Raw genomic sequence first — 14199 nt, 5'->3', positions numbered from 1 at the left:
ACTTTACACTCATGCCATTGAAAATTGAAAAAACACGATTCAAAGTCTTGTGAAGATTGGAATTTGCATGCCTGATAAATCGCTATCATGCTTGAAAAATACTATCTGAGGTAAATAATTAGGTTTTCAATATATTTTTTGTCCAGCAGTTTGTATTTTTTAATCAATATTGTTATGTTTGAGTTAAATATCATCATTCCAGAATATATCAGTCATTTATTCATCATTTTTGTATCACATTGCAGGACACATACAGCTGCATTTAGCAGCAGTTTGTCACCACAGAAGTCCAAACGTGTGCGTGGTAGTTCCCCACCTTCAACCATCACCCAGCCCCCATCCACTTCTCAGCCTACTGCCTCGTCGCAGCAGAGTATAAGATACAATCGTAGTACTAAGCAAGAGTCTAGTACCCAGAGGGCAACAGGTGTTAATGCAGAGGATTCCTATTCAACCAAGCGTGAGCCCATTGTCATAGCAGACTCACCAAGTCCTAATCCAAGTGTTATCACCATCAGTAGTGAAAGTGAAGAAGAAACTGAGAAACCTGCCAAGGGGTAAGTTTGCTGCCTTCAAAAGTTACTCATTGTCTTCTTAACCTTAACAATCCTGCACATCAATTGGCTTATAGGAATCAGTACTATAAAATACTACATAGTAGTCCTCTAAGTAGTAATTTTAATATTAAGTACTGATAGGGTTAAGACCATTTGCTATCTTGTACCGTACAGTGGCTTGCGACTTCTGTCAATTTTCATTACACAGTGCAGTGTCTGCATTGTTTGCTATTCTAAGAATTCCGAACTCGGCAAGATTGACAAGACGGTGCCATTGTTCCTTTGTTTTGCCTTAGATGTGAAGATAAGATGTGCAAGGCTTGCAATGACAATACTATCACCCACTCTTGCTCCTTGAGTAGCTCCAATAGCATCCTGAGCCCATCACCGCGGCAACAGCATCCTTACTCCTCATCTTCATCATCCTGTGACTCATCTCTAGGCGTGTCACCTCTCAAGATTGACCTTGAGAAGGTGCAGAGACAGAATGTTTTGAGTTGTGTCACCATCAGAGACACACCTGAAGGTAGTCCACAGCAACTGCCGAGTAATGGTAATGTAGACAGTGGTTACGGTATCAAGAACTCATATCTTACAGAAGCAGTGGAAGGAGTGGGAAGTAGTCGAAGTCGTGATTCAAGGAAGTCTGGCTGTAGAGACTCCCAAGTTATCGTAAGTAGACCCCCAAGTGGTCATTTGAGTTTTCAGGAAAGGGTAAAAGAGGAAGTCCACAGCGACACACAGGAAGAAATTCTGCATCCGTTAAGAAAGTCTCAAGGAAGAGATCTGGTCTTGGCATTGAAGAAAGAGAGGCCTGCTCATCACTGCTCAGACTCTGCTATAGCATTTGTCAATCTTCCTCCCCTTGAGGTTGACTCCGCCCCCAAACCTCAACCCCAGAAGAGTTCCAGTAAGGATGCTGCGTCGACTACACTACCAGCGTTACATCCAAACCTAACACACCACCGCCAGCGTCCAAGTACCTTGACCCTATCATCACAACAGTCATCAAGAAGTCAAAGGTCAACAAGAGCTGACCCAGTGACATCACAAGGTCAGAGGGCACAGCATGATAGAGTTGATCGCCATCGTGTTGTACCAGTCCATTCATCACCTACTGTAACCCTTCCCCCTTATTTTCAGCAGCATAGTAGCCCTGTTCATAAACCAAAGACCACACAGTCCCATGTAGGAGGCCCTGGTCAGTCCAACGCTCAGTATGTCTATTCTTACGGCTCAACTCCAGGGATTAACTCTCCTCTCACCACCACTCTTCCTCAAGGAGCCCATATTCATTATAAATCCTCTCTCCCTGCTCACCTGCCTCCTCAAGCTGTGCTCCATTCACCTACTATTCCCTCAGCTTCTACCGCCTACCATCCTGCTGGTATGGCTCCGCCCCCTGCGCATTACCATCCTCAGTACAATCGGCCAGTGTACCTTCGTTCACCATCAGGTAACATCTACAGTACCTACCCTCTGAGCCCTACTAAGACACACCCACCCTACCAGTACTTGTACCAAGGCTTTACAGGTGATTGACTTGTTGCCTTGCGAGACAAATTCGCTCAACTTCACATGTGAAAAGTGACCTTCAAACAGTGAGGGCGCTGTAAAAAATAATGCTCATTCTAATCACTGAGCAAGGACTAAACGGGTGTTATGCAAGCTATGCATTGGACCTGTAGTCTTGGTATTGGTTTGTACCAAGGTACTCCTGGCCAACCACCAAACCACCAATCAATCAATTAGTAAAGGGGAACAGGTGGATTTATCAGACTAGAGCAATTATCAAGGAAGCAGATTGGTTGGGTATGAAAATGTGTAACTGATCTTCTAAAGCCACAGCCATGTAACCCACATAGGATCAGCTGAAAAGCACACATTCAGTCACGGCAGTGACAAAATCCTGTAATTGATTGTCAAAATCGAGAGGCATCCAAATTCCTAAAAGCAGTTCTTCTGCAGTTTTCTTTTTGTCATATTTTTAAGTTGAGAGAGTTTGCCTCGCAATGTTCCCAGGAGTGTATTTTGGGAATATGCATCGTGTGTTGGATTTTTTACTCTGTGTGCATGTTTTTTGGTTTGAATTGATCCTTCATACTAAGATGCAGGCATTGATTGATGTGAACTTTGACCTGCAGTAGAATGACCTTTGATTAATCTTTGATATACTGCAGGGCCATTGAGGATTGATCAGTGACTATGGTGTGTCTGGTTTTGGTTCAGGGTTAGATTGATTGGGGAATTCCAATACAGGAATAACCATTTCTTGTGTTTTAAGAATGGTATGCTTCATGTTAAGGAATTTGAGAAGTGTTTTAATCCTAGATTTTATTGAAGTACATTGACGTGTGGTAGATGATGTTATGAAGTTATTTTAGTTGTGTGTCTGAGCTTTTGTAGACGCGGTTTTAAGTGTTGATTAAACACATTACTAATTACATTAGCATTGAAGACTTTCCATTTTATTATTCCTATTAAACAGTATAAATGTATTGCATTGGAAGTTATGGTTTAAACTTAAGCTCATTTTAATGGATAAATTGATGTTGCATGTAGCCACAAGTAGTGTATCATTTTATGCAAAGAGCTACAGATTAATAAACAGCATGTTGTTTGGAGGAATATTTTAGTTAAGAATGAATTGAATTTTCGTTGTAAAGTTCAGAAGAGTACATGTAGTTGTTTGATACGCTGAATCTTCGGCAGCATTATCACACTAAGTTATATGCACACTTTGTTGATGTACCTATTCAATATCCGATGGCCGTCATTTTGTAACTTATATTAATAGCCTGGAATAGGAAAATCAGATGGATTTTGTAAACTAATAAACTATCCACTGCAGTTATGTATAAATCGCCTTGTAGAGAAATCCTTTGGAACATGTACAGATAATGTGTACTGGTGTTTTGGGACCAGTAGTGATTTCAATAAAGTCCCCTTGTAAAATATTCTGAAGGTTTGTAGAAATGAAAATGGAGCATTAACTTTGTAATACACTGCTACGGTAAGTTGGATGCACAAAACTAGCTGAGATTGGGTCAAGTGAAATAATAATGTGATAAAAATACTAGATCATTGTACATTTTGTAGATGAAAAAGAAGACTATTTTTATGACTAAGGAATTGAATGTATGCTTGCAGTTGCAATGTGAAGTGACTAGGTGAGGTTTAAATGTTGCTTTGTTTGTTACTGTGAAACTACTGTTCTAAAATGTACAAATTTCCAGTTGTATCGTGTGCTGAATGGAATGGTATTATTGCATACAGTAGGTTTTTTCCTCACATGAATTGGTGCAAATAATTGGTTTAGCTTAGTTGGAAGATGTTTCCCATATGCCTTAAAATGCAAGTCTTATTGTATCAAAGATCTTCCATCAACTACTTGATTAATGTCACTTCAATGAGAGCTCTAAATATCTGACAGTCAACCAAATCCATGAGTTAACTATGAACTCAGCAGCAGAAAGTTTGATTATAAGACTGATTTTTTTTAATGAAAGTTTGAGAACTTCCTGACTGATTCATTTGAATTGAAGTAGAATGGTGATTATTGAAACATAAGATTTGCATATTTAATCCTGGAATAACTGTACTATTAGTAAGTAGTACTTGTTGGATCTGCACAGTGATAAATCAGATTAGTAGCATTAATAGCAACTCACAAGCTGTCCAGTTGTTAGCAAGCTGTGCCATAATAACTTCAGTGTTTGTGAAAGAAAGTTGTGTTGGTAAATTGTAAAGAGAAGTGGACTATTTTTGCTAGACATTTTCCTCTTGAGTAGCAAACTCAGATTACCCTGTCACAGTGTCTTTCCCCTCTGGTTGCCCATGAAACTCGGTAATCATCGGTGCCATTCTGCATTCAAAATGAAGATGAAATATTGTTGCCTAAAACGACGAGGAAAGAACATGATATATAAGCAAACCTATTGGCATATTATGCTGAACCAAAGAATGTAGTATAACATGACATGGTCAGGCCATACTTTGTGGTGAAATTGATAGGAATGTTTTATTAAATGTAAATCCAATTTTGAGAGCCTCATTTTGAATTCAAAATGGCATCCAGGCTGGTTACCTCTTACCAGTCTATGGCCATCTGATATAAGAATCTGAAGTCTAAATCCTGCGTATTGTACATAGACTATTTCATCACACATATATATAGCACATGCATCTGGAATTATAAATACATGAATATTAACTTTGTAGTAGATGTTTTTTAAAAATGGTCTGCACAGTTCATATGAGGTGTATGGTGCTTTTTGCAGTATGGACTATTTCATCCATAGTCTTTTATAGATTTTAGACAAAGTGTGATTTTATGAAATAACCAATCTTGGTTAGATTGTCAATTGATAGATCTCCAGCTTGAGACGTTCTCTTTCTCAGGTCAACTCTGGTCGTTCCCTGATCTATTTTATCCAAGTTTAGGTCCTAATTCTTGCCATCAACTGATAACTAATTTTCTTTGTTCGGTTTTTGTCTTGAAACATTTTCTGTTCAATCCATTTTTTTAATGATGAAAGTCGGGCCTTAATAATCAAGTTACAATGCTCACAAATTTAGCTGTTACTCAACCTCTTGAATTGCATAACTCCAACAACTGCTATTCATTAGTTTGTGTAATTTCAACCTGTTTGTAACAACCTGTTATGCTATCTGAATCACATACATGTATGCTGTTTTGTTTTTCCCTTTCTGATCAGTATCTGATGTTTGATCTGTTTTTCTAATCTGGTTTTACCATGACATTCTGAGAACTGGAGATCTGCCAGATTTGACTAGAGTAATAAGCTGATTTCTACAATACATGTAAAGGCTAAAGTAATGAAACATCAGGGTAGTAGGTTAAATCTTAAGTACCATTGGATGCAATCATAAGTAATAATGTGTGACATGAAAGTTGTCTTCAAATAACTATCCTTCATTCCAGGCTGTTGTGTATTAGTTAACTTTGGAAGATTGGTTTGGTCAAATTTGTCCAATTTAGATGCTTAAACTATTCAGATAGATACATTATTAGTTTCAGCCTTGATAATGCCAAGCGTTATATGTTGCGCATACGTGTTGTGTGATTGTGACCGAGATAATAAGAATAGTTAAGTCTGTGTAAATGTCATATGAGTACATGCATCTACATGTGTGTACTCACACATAATGCATTCTATTACTTTCAAAGTTTGTCACTATGTGTGCCGTAATGTTCTTGATCATTGTTGTTTTGGATGTATATCTTTCCTGTTTATCAGCAATTTAAGCAGTTGATATTGCCACCATTGGTGTTGGTGTTACACCCCTGTTAGTCCAGTCATCCTCTGATGCCATCTTCTTTGCATACATACAATAGGCAAACTTTCCTAGTTCTGGAACTTTTTTTGGAACAAAGTTTGATCTAGTAATGTGCTTGCTGTCATTTTTAGATTTTGTTTTTGATTGGTAATTTACATATGGTGATTGTCATCTGTGTTTATCTTTATCCCAATCCTTGGTAAATCATAGTGGAGAGAAATCCTTCTGGTAGGTGAGCTATGTTAACTGTGCCGTGAAGTGTACTTATACTTGTATATAATAGAGAATATTATTGTACCACTGATAGTTGAAGGCCAAAGTATTGTGTATAACACTTGATAAACAGTTCATATATCCTTCCTGCACAATGTGTTTAATTTACCGACAAAACATGTAGCTGGATTTTAGCACTGGAAAAACAATGAATTTTTGCTTATCAGTAGCTGGTCATTATTCTAATGAGAATTCTATAGCTGTTACTTAGCAACAGTTGTACTTACAAATGCTGGCACTTCAGCCGCATACATGTAGCTGTTATCTCATGCATTGAAAAACATTTGCATAAATGAAGTATTTACGGTTTGTTACTGAGATATTTCATGAACAAACAGGACCATCTATTGGTTTAAGTATTGCTTTTATTATTGATATATAAAGAGGTTAAGCAGGTTGAATACATTTTTCTGTGTTTAATTGCTAGTCTTCATGTTGTTTTAACAACTTAAATCGGAAATTAGTTTTCTAATTTCAGTCACAAAGTGTTTCATGAAACACTATTTTGATTAGAAAAAAAGGGCTCTGGTATGTGTGGGAGGCTCAATTTTGAAAAATAGAATTTGATATTGTTTGGTTTTTTTTTTTGTCATTTGGAATTTGTTTGGAGTGGATTTTTATTGAGGTTTTAAAATTTCCTTTGAAATTTTATTCATTTTCTATTGTGTAGATTTGTGATCTGTGGAGCAATATTTACCCGTTTGTAGTGTTTTGTTTTCAATATTTGAACACCAGTATTAACCATTTGTAGTATAACTTGTAATGCAGTATGGTGTTTACGCTTCATGCATTATTCATATTTTATGTTATGAATATTTATCAGTACAGATATTAATGATGCTGTTGGTTGGTTGTGACATTAACATAATTAGCAAGTGTGTGGTTTAAAATGAATTTTGAGTTTTATTTAGCTTTATTTGCACATAATGTACAATACCAGAGTCATTTAGTCGCTAGAGTATAGTTTATCAAAGCAGTTTTATTTGGTTTTAATTTTGAAATATTGCAGAACCAGACTTTGAAATTATCAGTTCACAGGGAAACTAATGTCCTTAATTTTTATACATTAAAACGTCAACATGTTAACCATCCTGGTGTTGCTACACTTTTTGTGGGAACATTGTGGCGCTCAGTATTAAGCAGAAATTCAGTCAACAGAAAATGTATTTGCCGAGGTATATCATGACAAAAACATGATGTGTTAAAATGAATTATAAACTGAAACTTCTTAATTTGACTGTAGTTTTTATAAGTAAGAAGATTTTAGACATTCCATCTAGGATGATTTCAAAGTACTGGTTCTGTTTTTATTGCCGACTGATGATAGAATTAGTCTCAAGTTAGACCTCAATGGTATGCTTTCTTGTTTTGCTTTTACATAGAGGTTTGGATTTGATTTTGATTGCAATGTTTTAACATCTTGTACTGTTTTTTATTTTTCCTTAATTGTGGTCAGTTAATTTCTTCCATTGTTTCAATGAACCTGAAATATGCATGAAGTAGTTAATAGTGTACACCAAAAATGCAGGCATAATAGAGCTAAAACATAATGATGTCACACTTTGTTTACATGTACACTTTCTATGGGGAATCAGTGGATCACATCCCACTTCATTGCCATAGGAAAGTGCACATTTAAACAAAGCATGGCACCATTGTGTTACAGGTCTGTGGAGCACTGAAGTGTGACGTCATGAACAAAGAAGTCTGGTGCAAATAAATGGAGAGTGCATACGTTTGTTAACACGCGAGGTGCATGGAGATACGCACTTCAGTACCCTATAACAATTAAAACAAGGATGTAAGAATATGTCAAATCATTCTAGAGGGTGCCATGCATTTTACAAAAGACTGAATAACTTGCATTTACGTGCAAATTCATAGAAATGCACAAGTCCTTGAAAGCTTTGTGCCTCAACTGTGACCTGTTTGGTGATAATGAGCCAGAAGACCATATTTCCTATCAGAAAGTTGTTTGTGTGCATAAGAAAGGGTAAACTAAGGTCTTTGCTCTGATGTACATGTATCTCTCATTTCGGTATCCTGATGAAAACAAACATTGTTTTGGGTGAAAATGTCGAGGGTTCCTTCTGATTTCTGTATTGTACAAGACTCTTTACAAGGCCTGTATTCTCAAAAGTGGCTCTGGTGACTTCTAAACTTTAACTCTTTTTCACCGGATGGGTCACATTTGAAGATTTGACAGCATGGTACACTGGAATTATATCCACATAAAAAAGCCCCATTAACTGGCTGCTCTTAAAATAGCATTGCACTCAGCGACTACACAGTGCTGTAATTCATAAACAATTTCATCTGTCTCTCTCTTTTGTTTTTGATTTTGTTTGCTTTTGGATTTGCCTAACAGTAATGTAATCAGTTCTAGCTGTTTGTTTAGATTCTGTTGTAATATTTTGGTGTGCGTGCAATATGTAATAGAAATGATAGATTATAGTTTTGCTAATTACGCTCGGAAACTTCCTGCCATAATTGTTTATTGTGATTGAAGGAGTTGTTGCTATGGTAACCTTTACTGTGGTGATAAATATTGAGAGTTGTGTGGCCGAGTTCGCTGGTATTGATATCGTTGGTATTTTGACGCAGAACTGTGGATGTTTTGTCAGCATACAGTGTTTCAGTCTTTACACACCATTTTTTGTGAAGTCCGCAAAGACATCAAAGTCCACAAGCTTTTTCAGTCTTGTAGAGTAGAAAATACAGTTCAGTTTTCATGTTTGTGCTATTTATGGGCATTTCCATAAACGAGAGATTAGTATCAGGAATTGCCTCTAAGTGATACCAGGAACATTTGATAGGGGAATTATTTGTAAAGGAAAGAGGACTGTCCTAGTTTCTGTTCAGTTTGTGTCGGAGAAGGAAACTAAGATCTTTGCATGCAAGAAACAATATTTTTGGACAAATGTTTCTTCAGATTACATGCTCTTAAAAGTGATTATGTCAGTTTCAAAACAAGGACAGTCTTTCAGTCAGTTTCACAAAGATTCTTTGCAGAACGTTTTCCTTAAAGTGTAGAATTTACCAAGCATTGTTTTGTTACCAGCCAAAAATAAATGTTAGTACAGTAGCTGGCTGGTAGTCTGTTCTGTATGCTTAATTCACATAACTTTAGTCAAATGTCTGCATTGACTTTGATGTGATTGGGAAGAGATGGAAGGTTGGACACAACGACAAAATATTAACCAATTAATTCCTGTTTTGTAGTGTACCTAGGATGTATGCAAACCAAATGTTATACGTAGAACTGCCACTCATTTGGGTGAATAGGGATATTTCAATAAAAACAAGCTTATTTTATTGGCAAATGTACAAAAATGGGTAGTTTGTCTTGTCTACAATGTACGGCTCAACTATTAAACTGAAGACCATGGTTTCTCAGTGCAAAGCATTTGTTTTTGTGGCAAACTGCAAACAGTTTAGTTAGATTCACTTTTTTTCTTTTTGAATTCAAAATACATATACACATGTAACCCACAAAATTGTATTAGATATGAGCAGTATTAAACGGAAAACTGCAACTTCTGTATTCTTTCTCAGCAACATATATTTCGAATCAACCTTTCCACTTATCCTCTACAACTCAGGAACCACCGTTCCAAAATTTTAGTCTGGATTACTACAGACTACATTGAAGTACACTACATGTGCTGCATGTATGCAAAATCCAATCATGCTACTTTCAAAACGAAGTTTTCTTTTTTGACAAACAAAACTTTACATTAAGTACTGCTCTTTGCGAGAACTGCTTATACCCGTTCTGCGTAAATGTTAACAATATTTCCCGGTGAATCAGACAAAAAACATTAGCATTCAAAATAATCGAAAATCGATCTTAATTTTTCGTACAATTTAAATATCACAACAGAGCAACAGTTTTTTTGGCATCAAACGCAGCACATAAAATTTAAAATTTTACAAAATACATGTACAGATGAACCTCGTTAATACCAGCTCTGTTAATAAAAAATTCTGCTTATAACAAGGAAAATCTTAGGCCCCAATCCTGTTTTTTTTCCTGATAATACAAGTTTCTGTTATGACAAGTTAATTTGCCAAGTCCTAAAGACCTCACATTAACGAGGTTCGACTGTACATGTACTGACAAGAGACTGCAATAAAAACTTGTAGCACTCAAAATTATTTTGATTGTAAAAATGGGCAAAAGGCAAATGAAGCCCCCCCAACCTGTTTTTGATCTCCAATGGAGGCAACGTGCATTCACACAAATGGTGGGATTTATCACTTTAATTGATTTTTCCTCAACAGCTGTTCAAAGGTTTATTTCCGTTTGAAATGTCACGAGTATTCCAAGTTATGTTGACAAATGATGATGAATGTAGATCCCTCAACAAGCAATCTATTCAGAATGTAACACGCTATGACCATAAAAAGTAAAGCTCACTGCAAACAGCAAACGAAGACCAACATACAAATATTATCAAAAAAAATGACCAAAAAAAATAGTTAAGGTTCTGGAAACATTTTCCATTAATTCCAACTGGAAAGTCACCAGTTAGCTATCATCCAGCTGCACTTGTTTATAACTTGCCTTTTAATATGAATGTTTTCCTACATGTTCAGGGTTTTGGAGCCCACAGTTACACAGCAATCAGATATTTCCAGAACCTGTTTTGAATTACACCTTTTCTGTCCCTGAGGCTCCACTGAAGGAGATATGCTGCCACTTCTCTCAAATAATTCACATAGCATATTAACTTTCAATATTTTCTGATCATGACGATGTCTAGCTATATACAGTTATTATTGAAATTAAAGACATACAACAGAAATGTTGATGCTGACAAATTCTCACAAGTGGTTTTTCAATTGAAAACAGACCATGAAAAATTTCAGTTAAAACTGATATTATTTACAGATAAAACTAAATGTGTTATATAATGTACCCTCTTCAGTTTAAAACAAAATTGAGCAGTTCTACTGTGTTCAAACTAAAACAGTAGTAACTACAGTGACATTGAATAAATACAGGATAATTCTTTCAAATATTTCAATAATCTAAATAATTGGGACAAAGAATTGAACACATCAGAAATAAACTCTTTTAACTGAATACCGTATCGACATAAAAATTCCATTTAGCACAAACTAGATTTGTTCTGAAAAGAGTGTAAAAGTCTATTTTGCAGCAAAAAATGAAAGAAGCACACTCTGAAAAAGAGAGACATTCATTAGTGACACAGGCCAAGAAATCATTCCCCCAGCCTACTGTCTGACTGGAGTACCCATGGCAAACTGGTACATGTACATGTACACACTATTCTGATGAAGTCTCGTGATATCATGAAACAACCAGTGTTGTAAATGCAGTTGAGACCATGACAAGACCAGACACAAGACCAGACACAAGACCAGTCACAAGACCAATCACAAGACCAGACACAAAACCAGTCACAAGACCAATCACAAGACCAGACACAAGACCAGTCACAAGCCCAATCACAAGACCAATCACTAGACCAGACACAAGACCAGACACAAGACCAGTCACAAGACCAATCACAAGACCAGACACAAGACCAGACACAAGACCAATCACAAGACCAGACACAAGACCATACACAAGACCAATCACAAGACCAGACACAAGACCATACACAAGACCAATCACAAGACCAGACACAAGACCAATCACAAGACCAGACACAAGACCAGTCACAAGACCATACACAAGACCAATCACAAGACCAGACACAAGACCAGTCACAAGACCAATCACAAGACCAGACACAAGTAACAGGGTGGAGGTGACATAGAAATGCTTTTGATGCAGTTTATTTGAATAGCTTGTGACTTGAATTGTGTCGGTCTTGTATTGGTGTTGTGCTGGTCTTGTGAAGGTTTTAACCCCTTCGCGCCGGGACACGGAGAGAGCTGCCGTAAAAATTGAGATCCTCCACCCGCTTTTCAGCTATTATTCTCGGCCCACGCTCAAGCATGGTGAGAGAAGGCAGACCCTGGCTCTTGTATATATGGTAATTGGTCTTTGTGCATAGCCCAGAAATGAAAAGACCGAATTTGCATCATAATCACCAGCTTCACAATAGTCCCCACTTTGAAAAGAGGCAACGGGAATGTGGAAACTTGAATAGAGCCGCATGCCACCGAGCAGTCAGCCTTTTCACCGTGTAATTCAAAGCGTGCAGAGCACGCAGGGCCACAAACCAAGAATCTGCTGTTTGGCAGGTAGCCTTTGTGGCCAAGCGAGGCTGGAATTCTTGGAGTTGGCTTTCGGGAAGAAATTCCTGTCGTCAAGGGGTTAAGTGGTCTCAACTACAACACTGCAACAAGCCTTCAATTGCAGTGTACATGTATTCATATGATTATTCACTGACATCCAGCCATTGGCAGGTATCCTTGGACTGATTTAAACCTAACATCGCCCTCAAGTTACCCCTGTAGGTACTTAGATTAACACTTTTGTGACCAGGAGTCAAGTTCTGACCCACCAAATGGCTTTCCTGAATGGTTTTCTCAGGAATTTTTAAGTCTGAAAACAGTTTCTTCACCTTCACTCAACAATCTGCTCTAAACAGTTCCATCAAACTATTTTGTCTAATTTGAAAATTTCAGTTGATCGCTGAATAGCAATGGATTTAAATAAGGGAATAATTATGTGCTGGCGGGTCTTAAACGACGGCTCAGGAGAATGGATGCAATTACGGCAAGGGCATTGTCAGTGTTCGTTTTCCTGAGCAAGGTCTTAAGGGTTAGTTTAAGACCAGCCTAGCACACATTTATTTCCATTCATAAATACCTTTTTATTTAGAGAGTCAACAGAAGTTCATATATGATGGATTTCAAACAATTTTGTTCTATAATTTCACTTTCATTTTTCTTGAAAACTCTTATTCATTTTATGATATATTCCTTTTACATATTGTCCAATCGAATCTCCTGATGTATTGTTTGGCGTGCACGTGGTGCATTCTGCATCCTGCGTCACACACAGACTCTTGACCAATAGGGATGGTGTAAACTGTCTCGAATCCAGGTGCTAGCCAATGTTTTATGTAGTGGGCATTATCACTTCTCAGCGGGCATTATCAAATGTTAATACATGATCATGTTGCACACTGAATAGGGAGACTGTCTGAGGTATTTATCAATGAAAGATAATAACTAGGTACGACTAAGCAGGTTGGTTATTTCAGATGAGATAGATTTAACAAGATCAGGAACTGCTTCCATGTTGTCCACTTTTCTTTGCAAGTCTAACTAACTCATCCCGGATTGCTGCTACCAGCTGACCTGATTTATCTCTGCTTACAACATCTCTGGTTACATCAAACTCATCATAACCATCTGCTATTGGCTTCCCTACACCACGCTCCTTAGACAATGTTGACAACAAGTTACCTTTTCCATAATCTGGTTCAGGAGAATTACGTTCTTCGTTTGAAGATCGGTGAAGTGCCAATGTAAAAGGGCCTTTCTCAGTCACTGCAGGATCATCTGAGTGCGGTGACAAAGTAAATGTTCCACGTAGTTCATTGTTCAAGTTACTCTTGACACATGTATCCAAATAGGGCTCATCAGGATCTGTGCTCTGTTGCTTTGAAATGTTTGAATCAGTTGAAAGCCTTCTCAAGCCAGTTGACGGCTTTCTCTCTTTGCTGTCTGACAGCTTTCTTTGGCTTTGTCCAGATGATGTTATACCTTTACCCCATGTTTCTGGCGAGGTCTCAGGAACACTGACAGGATGAGGCATGGAGAGATGACTAGTAGGTTGGTGTGGATGATGCGTATCCTCTACACCTCCAGGAACCGACATCTGATCAGACAAAAGGACAGAATAAGACTAATACTTCCCCCTCCACCCGCATCGTGTTCCCCTTTACAGCAAAATGTAAACACACAAAGAATAAGCCTTTGATAAATCTTCCCTTGCCTATGAGTGTGACTGTCACAAGTGACTCACTTGTAAAGTTGGCATGAAAACTCAGGTAAAAGATATCAGCTCAGCCTACTTATTATAATTATGTGTACTGCAAGATGTTTGAAACATTCTGTCAGCCTCCAAAACTAGAAC

General features: G+C 37.5%; 2 protein-coding genes across 4 annotated transcripts in view; one reads left to right on the top strand and one right to left on the bottom strand.

Moving 5' to 3' along the window:
* The window catches only part of LOC110987363 (uncharacterized), a 35379-nt gene extending 25915 nt beyond the window's left edge, over window positions 1-9464 (top strand). Inside the window, exons 14-15 of the mRNA XM_022250047.2 lie at window positions 246-557; window positions 854-9464. Coding sequence (XP_022105739.1) covers window positions 246-557; window positions 854-2099 — 1558 coding nt within the window. The 3' untranslated portion in view covers window positions 2100-9464. The remainder of the gene's footprint in view (window positions 1-245; window positions 558-853) is intronic.
* The window catches only part of LOC110987339 (uncharacterized), a 25275-nt gene continuing 20497 nt past the window's right edge, over window positions 9422-14199 (bottom strand). For all 3 annotated transcript variants that reach the window (XM_087130823.1, XM_022249999.2, XM_022250000.2), the window contains one exon: window positions 9422-13941. In XM_087130823.1, the coding sequence (XP_086986949.1) occupies window positions 13342-13941 (600 nt within the window). In that variant the 3' untranslated portion in view covers window positions 9422-13341. The remainder of the gene's footprint in view (window positions 13942-14199) is intronic.

Source organism: Acanthaster planci, linkage group LG20 (genome assembly GCF_054643075.1).
Source record: "Acanthaster planci isolate LZ-2023a linkage group LG20, COTS_SCS, whole genome shotgun sequence".
NCBI classification, from domain to species: Eukaryota; Metazoa; Echinodermata; class Asteroidea; order Valvatida; family Acanthasteridae; genus Acanthaster; species Acanthaster planci.
The sequence above is the reverse complement of the archived record's forward strand: the minus strand, read 5'-3'. Positions and strand labels throughout refer to the sequence as shown.